This window comes from Pyrus communis, chromosome 3 (assembly GCF_041283825.1).
Source record: "Pyrus communis isolate YQ-2024b chromosome 3, ASM4128382v1, whole genome shotgun sequence".
Classification (NCBI taxonomy): Eukaryota; Viridiplantae; Streptophyta; class Magnoliopsida; order Rosales; family Rosaceae; genus Pyrus; species Pyrus communis.
In genome coordinates, this window is record NC_142567.1 from 23,783,815 (window position 1) to 23,799,791 (window position 15,977).

The following is a 15,977-nucleotide window of genomic DNA, read 5'->3' on the forward strand; positions in this document are numbered from 1 at the left end:
TTTTTCAAAAACACTTTTACAAAAAAAGTTTACCAAACACTCTGCTGTTTTATTTCACAACTGCTTATTCTCACAGCACAGCAGAAACAACTTTTTTTTTAAAGCACAGCAATACTAAACCAACCCTAAGTGCAATTGAGGAAAATCCTCAAAGCCTCATTCTAGGCATTAGGAATTGCAGGCCCAGTAAACATAAAATGTGAACATGATATAAGATCATAATGGCTCACCCAAGTTATCTCATGATGGCAAGTGATTCACATTGAAAAACCTTCGAAAACAACCAAAATTTTAAATCTGATCATTGACACGGTGTGCTAGGAGAGAGAAGCGTGCAAAATAATTATTAATTTAAAATGGGATTTCAAAACAAGGAACCCTAACAACTGCCCAGGAGCAACACAAATGCCATCCAAGCGGATCAAAGCCAATCTTGATATTAATCATGTTAAAAAATAATAATAGTTAAATCAAATTATTTAGATGCATATGTGTTAAGCCTTCGAACTTTAAATCCAATGCAAAATTATTATTAATTATACTTATCTGTAGACAAAAATAATACAACTACACGCAGAAGTAATTTCTGCAGATGGGTCAGATTAAAAATAATAATAATAACATCTAAATAATTATTTGCAAAGCCAATATGATAATCAATCCACGTCTTGAATTATCAGCAATTAAATCAATGAATCATATTATTCGCAGAAGCTTTACACATTGCAAAGGATAAAAAGTGATGGCATGATATTAGAACGTTACCATTATATTCAAAACAAACCGTGATCGAAATTCTGAATCCTAGGCGAGTTGAGAGGCTCTAATACCATATGTAAGAGGTAATTGAAAAATAACAAGTTACTAGGATCACAAATAAAACATTAACAATTACAATAAACCAATCAAACGATTAGGGGAAATAAACTTATCTTCCAAAGCAAAGGAAGAAGATGCCATGACTGCTAGGGTTTTAAAAGGAGTCTTCTACACTCAAGCAGCCGAGAGTCATTGCTATCAAATAGGGTTTTTAGCATGAGACAGGATAATAACTGTGAGTGTAGGGACCTCCTAATATATAGATGTTCATCTCTTTAATCCGGCCTATTCGCTGATTAAAGGGATATTCCAAATCAATTAGGATTTCATTATAGTCCTAAATGATAACAAATTCTTTGTCAACTAATTAAGGTTTTCATGATTAATTGCACTAAATGAGAACTCTTAAACCTAACCAAATAAGGCTCCATAATTTTCTCAACTATTAACTCGGATTGACCAAGTTAGTTGTATGTCAAGAAACAGTGAGCACATGTTTTTTGACACTCACAACTTACATGACACTGCATCAAATGCTTTGCTATTTTTATCTTACTTAGTCTAAGCCAAGTTAGTCCAAGTTAGTCCCTGAAACTAGTTTAGTCCAAGATAATCCGACGCAACAAACACACCTGTAAGGTACTAATAAAAAACATTATCAATTATTTTTATTCTTTTCTACGGTCTCATTTATTCAATTACGATAATGTTAAAGAGACTGAAATTTTAAACCAATTTATCCGTCACTAGAAATAAGCACATTAATCGATTCTTAATTAATAATCAGACCATCAACAATCACAACACAATTTAATTTAAAATTTTAATCAATATAACATTACACGTATTCAATAAACTTCGCTTTCAGTACGGCAATAAGAAAGCCCCTAGAATTGCCAACTGGATGGCGAGTCGGAAGACCCTCCGCATAAACCAAGGGCCTATCAGTCTTTTCGCAACCCTTCCCCACACGCGTCAAGCCACGATAGGACAGACCTACTTTTTCTTTTCCCCGTTGTCACGCATGACATGCCCTCCATGATGATATTTACTATTTAGAGAGGAAGTGGGAGGCGGATGAAAGAGAAGCCTCAGCCACCACCGTCTCCGTACTCCGTAGCAAAAGCCCTCCAGCTCCAAAGCACACACCAAACACCGGAGAGCAATCAGTCCTCCATTTTCTGCCATAGTCGGAGCAACTCAGCTCACTTTCTGCAACAGCAATGGTCTGCATCTCTCTCCTGCTTCTCTTTCCCTGCCCATTGCTTTTGTTTTTATTTATTTATTTGTCTTTTTTTTAATGTTTAATGTGTTTTGGGTTATGATCTTTGATCTCTGGGTTATCATCTGTGATGGGGTTTGGATGCACTTGTTTCAATCGATTGTAATTTGTTGTGGATCTGAATTTGGGTTTTTGTATCATTTTAATTTACAGTAGCTGAAGATATTTGCTTAAAGTTATAAAATTTTCTTTTGATTTTTGGTTCATAAAATAATTTTGATCACATTCACATATATTCTTCGTTTGTTGAGTTTTGGGTATTTTTATTTTTGGTTCTTTGTGGTGGGTTTGTGGGTTCTTTTATGTTTGGTATTTTGGTAATCTGATTGCGTTGGTGTTGGTGGCAAACTGGCAATGCTGTCATGTTGATTGTGAAATTTGAACCAAGTTGCGTTGCACCGATTCCATTAGTCTAACAATTGATGTGGGTGTCAATATTTAGATGCATCGAGATTTAAATCTGATTAGAAAGCTGTTAATTGATCGAGAGTTGGGATTCAAGTGCTCGGTATTGGAATATTGTCAACCAGCTGATCACTGATCAGAACTAATTGGAGCGGTCCAATTTGATTCCTTACGGATGTTGCGATGCTGAATTGTATTTGATCTTAATCTTGGACGCATCAGAAAGGAGACTGTAGTCTACGATTGAAGCTAAAGTAAAGAAGAAAAGTACCTCAAGTAGTCTTATTCCTTTTTTGTTCATTTGTTATGCTAAAACTGGCACGTTCTTGGTTTCTCGGTTTCAGATTGCTGGTTGATTCCTGTTTAGTTTAGATATCTAATCTCTAACCAACCTGCATAGTACAGGCTTGACCAAACCTCAAGGATCGGAAAATCTCTAGAATAGTCTCTTAGGATCTCCATCGGATGTTTTACAATGATCATTGCATCCAAGTTGTCTTCCTTTTGTGACCGGAAAACTTGCAACCTTTGTCGCCCGTTTGATAACCATTTTGTTTTTAGTTTTTAGTTTTCATTTTTTGTGGTAAGGTAGAGGGAGAGTATACAGGAGAAATGAGGAATGTAAAGGATGAAGGAAGGTGGTGGGAGGGGTGATGGGAGGGGGAGAAAAGAAGGAGATTATATGAAAACAAAACTTGACAGCGAAAACAACTTCGAAATTGTTTTCAGTTTCCATTGTGTGCCATTACATACACATCCCTTCACATTTGTTCCACTATCCCACGTTGACCCTCGATCCTCCTTTCTCCCGCATACTTCTCTATCTATATGTAGAACTAAAATTGGTTATTAAACGGGCCCTTAGATTCAAGGAGAGGCACTGTGGCATTTTAATATCTGATTCCGTTGTTTGATAACTTTGGCACAACATTGTAGATATTATTAATTGTTTTCTTGAGAATTTCTGAGCTTTATTTTTTTTGGCTGAGTAGGAGAGTGAATACATGTTTATTGTTTCAAAACCAGTGTGTGTTGGTTTTGTGGAAATAAGTTGCATAAGAATAACATGTATCTTCTGTTTCATCATATGATCAGGCTAACGCAGCGTCCGGATTTGCTGTGAATGATGACTGCAAGCTGAAGTTTCTGGAATTGAAGGCTAAGAGAACATATCGCTTCATAGTGTTCAAGATTGACGAGAAGAAAAATGAGGTGATTGTGGAGAAACTCGGTCAGCCAGCTGAAAGCTATGAAGACTTTACTGCAAACCTTCCTGATAATGAATGCAGATATGCTGTCTATGATTTTGACTTTGTGACTGTGGAGAATTGTCAGAAAAGCAGGATTTTCTTTGTCGGATGGTACTATTCTAACCTAAAAACGCGTCTCTCTTTTTTCCCATCATTTTTGCTTATGTTCTTTACCATGTTCATAGGTCTCCCGACACAGCAAGGGTGAGAAACAAGATGATTTATGCAAGCTCCAAGGACAGGTTCAAGAGAGAATTGGACGGCATACAAGTCGAGCTGCAGGCTACTGATCCGACTGAGATAGGTCTCGATGTTATCAAAAGTCGTGCAAACTAAGAAGCTTGGTCTTGTTATGCCCGTTTTTCTCAAGCTCTGCTTTACTTTTATGTGAAATGTTCATAGTTTGTGGGGTTGTGAACTTGACTAGATTATAATTCTCGGTTTGAATTTACCTTACAGTCTTTCTTCATTTTGAACGAGTCCGCAGGACTCAGTTATAGACGAGGTGAAGGAACTTATGCAATGTGTGTCCGTATGGTTACATCTAGAAGCTAAGTTGTATCATCCCCTGAAGGAAGAAAAACTGGGTTTGTTCTGTTAAACTTCAACGCGTCGTACTCTTTTTAAGAATGCAGAAAAGAGCTGTTATGCTGTTATTTTTGGTTCCGAAATCAGTAATTTTGTCATTCTTTTTGTGTGCCTGTCTTACCATTTTGGTTCTTGTCATTCAGACGCTGGATTAATACGTATGACTTTCTCTCTGGGCACATAGCCGCCGGTTATATTCTGAAAACCTGTGAATCATTCACTGTTTATGGAGAGATCCACCTGCATGTTGGGTTCATACAGATGATGAGCTCATACATTGTAGATTATAAACTCGCGGGTGGCTTCTCATGCCCTTGAGTTTGGCCAGGGCTATTCCCGGGTAGTTGTTTGTTCCTGTTCTTAGGCTAATCGCCGTTGTACCAGGAAAAAAAAAAAAAAAAAAACATTATAAAGTTGCCGGACATAAGGAAAAATACGTGCAAGTGCATCTTATTTAGACTCAGTTCACCTTCTCTTAACTACCTACGCAACATAATTTCTACAAAAAACCGCATCATTTCTACAAAAAGCCGCATCTAAGGGATCGTAGATCATCTATGTGACACAAACATCGAGTGCGGCCAAATCAAATAGATGCAACTACAATTCCTGGTAAATCTTGTTAGAGATTTAAATGTACGTAAAACATGACAACAATAACTTACATACGGGCTTAGTTCGCGTTTTTGATGGACAGAACCTAACTATTAAGGCAAGTCCCATGGATGAGTGTGTTATATGTAACTCGATTTGGCTTCAACCCTCTTCTCATCATGGCATCACGCAACTCTATCTAGCATAACATCCCACAGCTTGATTGCTTCTAGCAAATTGCCCCTTCTACACTACTCAGAGATAAATGTTGAATACGTGATACAATCTGGGTGAATACCATTGACTGTCATTTCGACGAGGAGCTATGAAGCTTCCTGAAACTTGCCCACTTTGCAAAAACCCCTGATAAGTATACTGTACATTTAGGTTTTGCACGGAAAAATATATTTTGAAGAATATGAATATGATAGTTTGTTGTTATAGTTAGAGAAACAAAAGTGAAACTAACAAAAATGTATAAAAATGTTCCAAATTCTTGCAGATGCCAGAATGTCACGTGTACCATTTGCCACGTGCTAGGATGACTACTCACATCCAACAGATTTTCTTTTGACTTTGGGCATTGTTGTTAAAACTTCACGGTGAGGCGAATATGAAAATAAATAGATTGAACAATGATAGGGCTTCATGGAACTTGTTCCTGCTCATGTGTTTTCCTCATGTGTCGAACCTTGGCTTGTAAAGCTTTTAGTTCTTCTTTGTAGGGCGTGAAGATGGTGATGGCCAACATGATAGTCCATGCTCTTTCAGCAACCTCCATGACCTTCTTCTCTATATTGGCAGCTTGAATTGTAGGGTGGAGTTGGTGGTTTTGCATCGGGATTGGAGGTGATAACATGATGGAGGTGGTGATGACTGTTAGTTGGTGTAGGCTATACTTTTCATGACGTTTATTGATTTTGGAGACAAAGTAACCACTGTTAACTTTAACAGATTTTAATGGGGGGCTTAATGGATGTGACATTTTTAATAGGTTGGATACTTATTTAGAATGATAAAAAATATTAAGATCAATTTGAAATGACACTAAAAATTAGGTTTAAGTACTTAATCCTATAAAAAAAATATAAACAATTGTTTTAATACAAAAACGATATTCTGTGTCAAAAAAATGCAAAAAAAAAAATTAAAAAAAAAAATACAAAAACGATATTATAGGAGTCAAATACAAAACCTCGAATACGCATAAGGGAATACTGTTAATTCCTAAACTAAAAGGAATACATTAATACAAAAATCATTTATTCCATAAATAATAAAAAAAGGTAATGCGGGAGAGACGAAAATTTCGTTGTCAAGAAAGATAAAATAAAAGGCAATGCTGGAGAGACGAAAATGTTAAATCATTTTATAAACTAAATACAATGGTTGTGGATAATTGAATTATTAACTTAATTATCGATTAATGTATTTATTTTTTATTGGTGATACATCATTTGGTTTAAAATTTTCGTTGCATTAACATTATCCAAATAAGCATTGCGATCGCCCATTTAGCGCAGCTCATCGATCCACACCCTTTGACCATTACCAATCATAACTCACCACGTATACAGCCTAATTAACCAGCAAAGCGCTCCTTTACGCTTCAATTCGAGCCGTCGATCTCCCAGTTTACTCCACCGCATCCAACGGGCACTTTTCGCCACGTCAGCGATCCGCGTCTGCCCCTTATCAACGACGTATTTAAATACCAGACCAAACCCACATTATTTGTCATCCCACAGATTCCAAGTCCTCCCAATTTCGTCTTCTCAGAGTTTCCGTTTGGTTTCCGAGAAAGAAAAATCAAGAAGATTTCCGATGGCGCCTAAGGCTGAGAAGAAGCCGGCCGAGAAGAAGCCCGCGGAGGAGAAAAAGTCCGCCGTGGCGGAGAAAGCACCCGCTGAGAAGAAGCCCAAGGCCGGGAAGAAGCTGCCGAAGGAGGCCGGAGCCGCCGCCGGAGACAAGAAGAAGAAGAGATCGAAGAAGAGCGTGGAGACCTACAAGATCTACATCTTCAAGGTGCTTAAGCAGGTCCACCCTGACATCGGGATCTCCAGCAAGGCTATGGGAATCATGAACAGCTTCATCAACGACATATTCGAGAAGCTCGCCCAGGAGTCGTCCAGGCTCGCGAGGTACAACAAGAAGCCGACGATTACTTCCCGGGAGATCCAGACGGCGGTGAGATTGGTGCTGCCTGGTGAGCTCGCTAAGCATGCGGTGTCTGAGGGGACTAAGGCGGTGACTAAGTTTACTAGCTCTTGAAGAGTTAGGGTTAATGGGTTTAATTCTGTGGATTTGGGTTTGAGATTGGTTGTGAAGGAATTAGGGTTAGGGTTAGGGGTTTATGGGTTTTAATGCTTTTGATTATGTAAGTATTAAGTACTGATCTTGTGCTATTGCGGTTTAAATTCTAAATGAAAGTATGATTTACCTAATTGATCCATTTCCTCTGTTAGTGTTACCCATTTGATTATTTTCTTCAATTTCTGATTTAAGTTGGTATTTCTATTATTAATGATTTGATTAAGTTGGGAAAAAAATGCTCAAATTTGCCCAAAATTATGTTGCAATATGTGTGGCCCATTTTTTTGTTCCATGATTCCCTCAAAACATTTTGTTCTTCTATCTTGTATGTTAGGGTTTTAATGCTTTTGATTATGTAAGTATTAATGATTCGATTAACATTTTCCTTGCTTTTATCTGTTCTGTTAAACGAGTTCATTTTTGTTCATCACTTTTCGTATGGGAGAAGAAGTACGTTATCGGATTGGTAAGTATTGGGTTTGTACCATGTATGCTGCAAAAGTACGTTATCGGATTGGTAAGTGTTGGGTTTGGATGTATGCCTGAGGTGGTGTTTGTACCATGTATGCTGCAAAGTAGTTTTATCCTTGTCTGTAGACATAATAAAGTGTTGGGTTTGGCCCTGGCCTGGCCTCTATATGCTGCATCATCTTCTTGTGTTTATTTTCCGGTGTGACATGAACCGGATACCATCAGAGATTTGCTCTGATACTAGTTTTGAGAAGCATCATTGGTGAGTATACTATTTTACCACATGCTGTGTAATTTAGAGTCGGAGTTGTGACGTATATAAGCAATGTTACTAGTTTTATTCTATCTCTGATACTAGTTTGGTTTCTGGTTTGTTGCTCCTTCTCATTTGCCTTTTGGTTGAGGCCTGAAAGTAAAAGACTGCTCCGAGGCAAGGCATAAGTGGTCACTTCCTCAGTATTGGGAAGCTTTCTGGAAATAACGGTGTCAATGGCCCTCAGGGCAAATACAGGAAGAGAACTTGGCTGCTATTGACTGCTCTTTAACTCTATTTCCCATATTTCATACAGTAGCTGAGCCTGAGCGATCCGGTAACATATTTCATACCAGCAAAACCTTATGTTCGTTAATTTCCAGTTTATCTGTTTAATTGTTCGCCTTTAAGCAAATCGCACTTGCGCCTCTACATTTATCTGCTCATTGCTATATATATTTGCTGCTATAACCATTTGCCCATTTGCTTGATATATCCTAACTTTGTTGCTCGTTACTAATGTAAAACCGGTTCAGGGAATTATCTTCAGATCATTTAACTTGGGTAAACCTGCTTTTCTGTTGAAGGACTATCAGGAAGGTCCTCATTAAAACAAATGGTGCAGTTTGGTCTCACCAAAGAAACACGAGAGATCCACAGTCCCCCGCTTTACAGGAACAAAGTTGAGACAAACTTCAATGATGGGTTATTTGTTCTTGTTGATTTGGAATTTGACACTCAAACGCTTGGTGGAATCAATAATGCTGCAATCATGCAGGACTTGTTGAACAAAATGCTTGGTGGAATCAATAAGGTTTGTACAAAACTCCTCTCTGATTCGAACTTGGTAGAAAGTTTGGCGTTGGCAGGCATCTGCAGATTTGTTCCAACTGAGAAAATAGAGTGGTCTGGAGACGAGGGAGAGATCATGAACATTGTGAAGGAGCTAAGAATGGTGAGTTTGGGTAATCCGCAGCTGTACAACTCGTACTTAATAACCGCTATGAAGTTTCAAGCATTTCCCAGTACCTAAATCACGTTGGGGTAAATTGACGTGGCGTGTTCCTATTCGCCCCTATACATTCACAGAAGAAATCGTGGCCCCCTCTACGGGCGAGAACATGCAACCGAACCAACAGATGAGGACAATTTAGTCGTAACACCAAAAACTTGGACAAATAGTTCAACATACGATGTGCTTCCACCCCCTTCTATTGCTCCCATAAATGTTGTCAACAACCTAACACCCTAAAGCCACCTTCTTCCACAACTCTGTGAAATGTCTCTCTCGTTCTTCCACTCCATTCTCCGAGCTGCCGCTTCCAGGTGGCCGGTGTTTCTCTACATGACTACCTGGACGCTTCTTTTGTCAGTGACAGTGGCCGTGGCGGCTTTCTCTCCTGAGATGGCGTTCCTCACGGCGATATCACCCTTCTCTCCCTTAGCCAAGTCTTGCACCAGCGAGGGGTTTGTTAGGATACCCTTGGATTATCCGAGAGAGTCAATGTGCTTCCCGGCTCACATGATTCAGCGGTCGAGCTTGGATTTCTTCGTGCCGACGGTGTTTGCCGCCTTGATCGTGGCGGGGTCGGTTTTGGTCGTGCGGTCCTTGGGTTTGTGGGAGGGTGAGAGACGCAGAGAGGTTGCTCATGAATTGGTGTAGAGAAACCCAATTATATGATGAATTTCAGCACAAAGACATGGTTTCTTTTTTTTTTTTTTTTTTTTTCTTTCTTTCTTTTTTGGGCTGTGTTGAATGTTTGAATTTTTCTGATATCTGCGGGTTTCTGGGGAAAGCTCGAAAGACCATTTCATACAATATTATTATCCAGTGTGAGCAGCTTCTAAATGTAGATAGGAAAATATAACTTTAGCACTTAAAATTTAATTTTATTCGCATAAAACCGGACATAAGTTTTTTATTTGAATAAAACTCATTTACTAGATTCAGCATCAGCAAATTCATTAATTATATTTGACTTAATTGACTTAACACATTTAAAATTTTCTAGATGCCTAAAATACCCCTATTTGAATCTTTGATGTACACAATTAATGTCATGCAAATTATAAAGGAGAATTAATAATTTTACTAAAAAAACATTTGTTATAAATTCATTGCCTAATATATAATAACAATAAAACATGTCTAATATATTGACATGCTTAATTAAGTCACTAAAATTATACTTTAATGTTAATGTAGGTAAATTATTTCACACATATATAAAAGAAAAAAGACTAATATACGTAAAATTTCATGCAAAATAATTTACCTTATAAAAATGTTATTTGATTCAAATAGTGCACCTACTATTAAAATTTTAAAATTTTAGATTGCTCAATATAATTTACCCTATCTATTTAAAATACATGAAAAATAATTTACCTGCATAATAAACAAACTCAATATATGTAAAATACATGCAAAATAATTTACGTACATAATAAAGCAATAAAGCAATATTATTTTATTTAATACTAATTTACCTACAAAATCTATTATTTGCTAATCATAAATTTACAAATACGTAAATTGATTACATATAATAATTTTTTAACGTATATGTTCATACTATGCATATATATATATATATATATTTTTTTTTTTTTGAACTTATAGTATTACTATATACATATAGGCAAATTATATGTATATTGAACTTTTAGTAGTATGACATACTTTTGAATGTATTTATGTGTGTGTGTGTGTGTATACACATACACATGTTAGAGGTAATAGTATGTGCAATAATTATTTGTTCATTATAATTAAGGTAAGTAATAAATATTTATTGATTTGATTTGAATATTGTGGCACAAGTTGTAAATATTTTGTAATAATAGGTCAATTACTTTTCTATCTGGCAAACTTTTACAAATTTGGATGTTTAGAATTAGGTGAGTTTTTATTTAGGAAATAAGAGTTGCAAGGGTCAATATCTAAGGAACCCCAAATGATATTATCTACGCTAAATGGCAGGGGATGGGTTAAGCCTCACAATGAGCTACCAATGTGATTCAAATTCGTATTTGGCGAGAATCGAACCTAAGACCTCACTTATTAATGGAGAGGAATACCATTGAACTGTAGCACTAAGTAGCTATAAAGGGTTATTAATGTTTTTTTTTTAACAAACAATATTATTTACACTAAGGGGTGAGGGAGTGGGTTAAGCCTCACACCCGATTAGCTATAATAATGTGGTTCAAATTCACATTTGGCAAAAATTGAACTAAGATCTCTCACTTACAAGTAAAAATATATATCACTAGCCCATAATATTAAGTGTCTACAGGTTATTAATGGTTAACAATGGTTAACACTGAAATTAAAAAACAATTGGGTCCATAGCTCAGTGGTAGAGCATTTGACTGCAGATCAAGAGGTCACCGGTTCGAACCCGGTTGGGCCCTCAAGTATTTTAATGTTGTTCTTATTTTTGCTGCTATTTACAGATAAATGCCCAATTTGATAATATGGAGTGGATTTTTTGACAATAAAAGAAAATTCTTTTTGGATGAAATTTGCAAAGCATGATAAAATCACATGAAATGTGCAAACCCCCTCTACCTAATACTTTGTCACATGAAAATATTGTTTACCTACTTATCACATTTATCTTACAACATTGAAAATGCATAATTTTTTTTTTTCCGATTTTAGTTGTGTAAAAGATTTATAAAGATCCAATATTATTCAAAGTAACTATTCTATTTTAGTAAGGGAAATGATTTTCACACATCCATTCTTATTTTTGGTCATCAAATTAAAGGTATCGAACGAAAACAATAACAGAGATCAAACATGATTGTGTGTGATGCTCAAAATGGTGTGTGTGACATCCCACATCACCCAGGGGAGTGATCCTTATATGTATATTCTCATCTCTACCTAGCACGATGCCTTTTGGGAGCTCACTGGCTTCGGGTTCCGTAGGAACTCCGAAGTTAAGCGAGAAGGGGGCTAGAGCAATCCCATGATGGGTGACCCACTGGGAAGTTGCTCGTGAGTTCCCAAAAACAAAACCGTGAGGGAATGGTAAGCCCAAAGCGGACAATATCGTGCTACGGTGGTGGAGCAGGACCGGGAAGTGATCTGTCCCGGGCCGGGATGTGACAATTTGGTATCAGAGCCTAACCCTGGCCGTGGTGTGCCGACGAGGACGTTGGGCCCCTAAGGGGGGTGGATTGTGACATCCCACATCACCCAGGGGAGTGATCCTTATATATATATATATTCTCATCTCTACCTAGCACGAGACCTTTTGGGAGCTCACTAGCTTTGGGTTCCGTAGGAACTCCGAACTTAAGCGAGAAGGGGGTTAGAGCAATCTCTATGATGGGTGACCCACTGGGAAGTTGCTCTTGAGTTTCCAAAAACAAAACCGTGAGGGAATGGTAAGCCCAAAACGAACAATATCGTGCTACGGTGGTGGAGCGGACCCGAGAAGTAATCCATCCCGGACTGGGATGTGACATGTGTGTTTATCATTTGTCATTTACTAAATAGATATAAATCTTTTAAGTATGTATGTAAATGCACTCTTGAATGTAATCGTGTTTGCTTTAGTTGCTAGTTGAGATTTATAGATAAAATATTGGAGAAAACTAATAAGGGTTTTTAGACCTTGAAACAAACCAGTTGGAACCACTGAACTTGATCACTCAGGTCATTTGTTACATGATGCTACTTTTCATCGATCTACTTGTAATATCACGTATTTAAAAAAATGATTATATAAATGTGTACGTGGGTCATTATTTTTACATAATGATTTTATTAGAATTTTTTTTTTTTTACAAGAATTTAGTTTCGATATGTAAATTGTCTCAACATAAAATCATTTTTGCTACAAAATTATTTCAAAAAACTAGCTAGTATTATTTCATGTTCATATGTAATTAGAGATGTTTTTAGTTTGAATTGGAGAAAGGTGATTATACGAGATTGACTCGATAATTTTACCAAATAAGGGTGTATTAACAAGTTCATCATTATGCGTTAATGATTGGTGATTATTCACTATCTAAAATGAAGAGGTGGGAGTCTTAGCATTGTATACGTTGGTATCTTGCAAATTAGGAGTGCGCAAGTGAAGACATGTGTAATATCCAGAAATAGCAACAAGAGGTATGATTCCATTCCATATAAATTAATGAAGGAGAAGAGCTGAAAGGAAGGGAAGAACACACAGAAAAAGGAAAAACCTCCTTTCCCTTACAGACCATTCTTCTCACTCACCAGTTATTTTACCTTATGTAAAGGCTCTAAACCATCTTCACAATATTTTGTAAATCTCTTGTACATAATGAAATCCAAATGCATGTGCAAATCGATTTACCGAACTACAAATGATAGGAAGAAGATAGCATTAGAAAGCAAAGGAAACAAAAAATGGATGCTCTTGGTCATCATCACGTCAAGCTCACCATGGCCAACCCAAATCCTTATCTCTTTATCATCAACTTAGTCTCATCTTTCACATATCAAATTTCTACAAATCAAAACCACGACCTCACATATCGTCATAAAATACTATCCTACATATTTATCACCACCAAAGCTGCATTGCCAGCAAGAAGTTCAATGTATCAGGGACGCCAACCTGCAACGACAACGTGGCCTTTGGCCAGTCAACCTCACCAATGGGAGTCATGGCAGACGAACACGGTGTCGTGATTAAGACTCGTACAACCAAGAAAGCTATATTCTACCAGAATTGCTCTATGGATTCCAAATGGGGTTATGTATGAATATCACCTAGAGAGAGATGGAGTAAAATGGTAAAGTAATATTTCTCAATTATATTATTATGTGTGTTATCAATACTTTATTATTGATAATATAATACAATTTTGGCTACTAACTATTTTGATTAGTTTTGCAGATTGTATGATTATTATAGAGTAGGCGATAATTGATATCCATATTACTTTGCATATACATAAGCATTCATGCAAAGTAAGAACAAGAGTTGTGTTGCTGTAAACACAAATTTTCTATAGCAAATAACATAAGAACACGTGTACAAAGTAAATTTGTATTAATAAATTAGTAGGGTTAACAATCTCTGTTTACAAGTTTCCTTTGATTCGATCTCCGAAAGATGTATAAATGTGTATGTTGTTGATCCAAGGGTTGCGATGCCGATGACTTGGTCTTGAATGAACGGTTGCCGAGAGGTTTTGGCTCTAGGTGATTTGAAGGATCGACACGGGTAGTAGTGCTTGATGATTCTTTGAAGGTTTGGTGACGAACGTACAGAACTTTCTGAATTCTTCTGAGTATTTGGGGCTTTGGGTGCTTGAACTTTGGCAACATCTGGGTGCTAGAACGATTTTTGGATCCTTTTCTTTGTCTTGGAGCTTCAATATTTCTAGACTCTCCAAGCCTTGACTACGAATGGATTTGGCCTTGATTGTGGGCTTGATTAATTGATGAAAAAACCAAGACTCGATTTGTGGGCCGGTTCGTGATTTGACTCCATCAATTAATATTTGATTTAATTAAATTAAAATCAAATTAATTAATTAATTCCTTTCAGCCAAGTGTTGACACGTATCTCTTTTGATGACTCGTCCGATTTTGATGAGTCACATCCATGTGTACAATTTGTGAGACACATTGCATATGCCACTTATGCCTGACATGTCAAAATTTCAATGTGTTGATGAACATTTATTTTCTTGAAATTTTGATGTCTACAGTTGTGTCAAGTGCTCACTTGTGTTAAGTGTTTAACTTGTGAAGATATTCAAGGGCTGGAGAATGCCTTGAATATAAAATAATGAAATCTTATATATGTCAGGCGTCAGGGGAAAGGCTTTATATACAATTGGGCGTTGGTGGAAGTGCCTTTATAATAAAGTGGAAATTGAGAATTTAATTCTGAAAAATTGCTCTCAAGGGGTGAACGGGAGTTAACTCATATTTTAAGGTATTCATAGTCAAGTGGTATAAGCATGATATGGGACGTGGAGACTTGGGTGCCTTAGGTATGTGTTAGCAGAATTAGAAGGGAGTGAGTCCATGCATCTCATTTGCAATATATACTTTATGCATTTGAAAGAATTGTTACAATTTAATTATTATTTAGTTGGTAGTTTTGGTTGTAAAGTAACTTGTGCAATAATTTTTATTCCGATCTGTATTCGATAAATTTTGTGTTGTAAACTCAAGTGCAAATTTAGTTACAAATTTTAAGTAATATTTTCTTTCATCATGTCTTGATTATAGAATTTATTTTCATAGCTAAGATATGAGTCACACCCCAACTCGTGAATAGTTCTTATTCGTGGATTGAGGCGTGACACTACCATTGTTGTTATGCAATACTCACCTCGACAAGGCTAGAATTAACCTTTGCTGTCAAAAGTTGTTACGCAATACAACTTTTTCAGTCTCTCTCTACTTTCAATACAAATTGTGAAACGATTGAACATAATTTCTTGTTAGGAGAAATCCATTATGGAGATTTTGGTTTTGATTTTCTATCAATTCCTTTTTTAACTTCTACATTATTTCTCTTAATTTTGTCTGTTGATTTTGTTTGTTTTAATCAACCCAATTAGAAACATTTCCAATTTTGAGAATAAAAGAAAATAGTCTTTGACAAAAAGGAAAAAAGAAAAAAGTGGCAATCATCCACCATTCAAACGAAAAATTGAAAGTTGTAAATGTAGTCTTAAAACTTTCATAAGAGGAAAAGGCTTGTAGATGAGATAGTTAAAAGTGTTCATCTTTACCTTCAAAGTCTAGAGTTCAATTTTCAACCCCTCACTTTCGCTCGCATATAAAACGTGATTGTACATGTTGGATAAGAAAATGCTTATTTTTTGCAATGCTCTTGAGTCTTGATAACTCGTATATAATCATTTTCTCTTCTAGAACTCAAATTTGACAAGGTGGAACAAAAACCGATTTCTAGAGGGTTAAGTTGGAAGTTTGATTTCTAGGGAGAAAGTGAGACTAAAATCGAGCTCCAAGGGCATTGCAAAA

At 36.6% G+C, this 15,977-nt stretch overlaps 3 protein-coding genes and 1 non-coding gene across 4 annotated transcripts; all 4 read left to right on the top strand.

Moving 5' to 3' along the window:
* Positions 1-1,850: 1,850 nt before the first annotated feature.
* LOC137715359 (actin-depolymerizing factor 1) lies at positions 1,851-4,410 on the top strand. The gene is made up of 3 exons (XM_068454655.2): positions 1,851-2,045; positions 3,602-3,867; positions 3,942-4,410. The coding sequence occupies exons 1-3, from the start codon at positions 2,043-2,045 to the stop codon at positions 4,090-4,092; spliced, it is 420 nt and encodes a 139-aa protein (XP_068310756.1). The 5' UTR covers positions 1,851-2,042; the 3' UTR covers positions 4,093-4,410.
* Positions 4,411-6,665: 2,255 nt separating this feature from the next.
* Positions 6,666-7,382, top strand: LOC137715828 (putative histone H2B.1). Its single transcript, XM_068455176.2, has one exon. It carries the CDS (start codon positions 6,763-6,765, stop codon positions 7,207-7,209), a length of 447 nt encoding a protein of 148 aa, XP_068311277.1. The 5' UTR covers positions 6,666-6,762; the 3' UTR covers positions 7,210-7,382.
* A 1,740-nt stretch (positions 7,383-9,122) lies between these two features.
* LOC137714847 (uncharacterized) lies at positions 9,123-9,672 on the top strand. The gene has a single exon (XM_068453975.2). The coding sequence runs from the start codon at positions 9,255-9,257 to the stop codon at positions 9,636-9,638; it is 384 nt and encodes a 127-aa protein (XP_068310076.2). The 5' UTR covers positions 9,123-9,254; the 3' UTR covers positions 9,639-9,672.
* A 1,648-nt stretch (positions 9,673-11,320) lies between these two features.
* On the top strand, positions 11,321-11,392 carry TRNAC-GCA (transfer RNA cysteine (anticodon GCA)). The gene has a single exon. It is a non-coding gene; the product is annotated as a tRNA-Cys (tRNA).
* The last annotated feature ends 4,585 nt before the right edge of the window (positions 11,393-15,977 follow it).

Bases quoted from the DNA above. Each gene is read 5' to 3' on its own strand.
- LOC137715359 (XM_068454655.2), top strand. The intron at 3,868-3,941 runs GTACTATTCTAA...CCATGTTCATAG, and splicing joins AGGATTTTCTTTGTCGGATG to GTCTCCCGACACAGCAAGGG.
- LOC137715828 (XM_068455176.2), top strand. From the start codon at position 6,763: ATGGCGCCTAAGGCTGAGAAGAAGCCGGCCGAGAAGAAGCCCGCGGAG.
- LOC137714847 (XM_068453975.2), top strand. From the start codon at position 9,255: ATGTCTCTCTCGTTCTTCCACTCCATTCTCCGAGCTGCCGCTTCCAGG.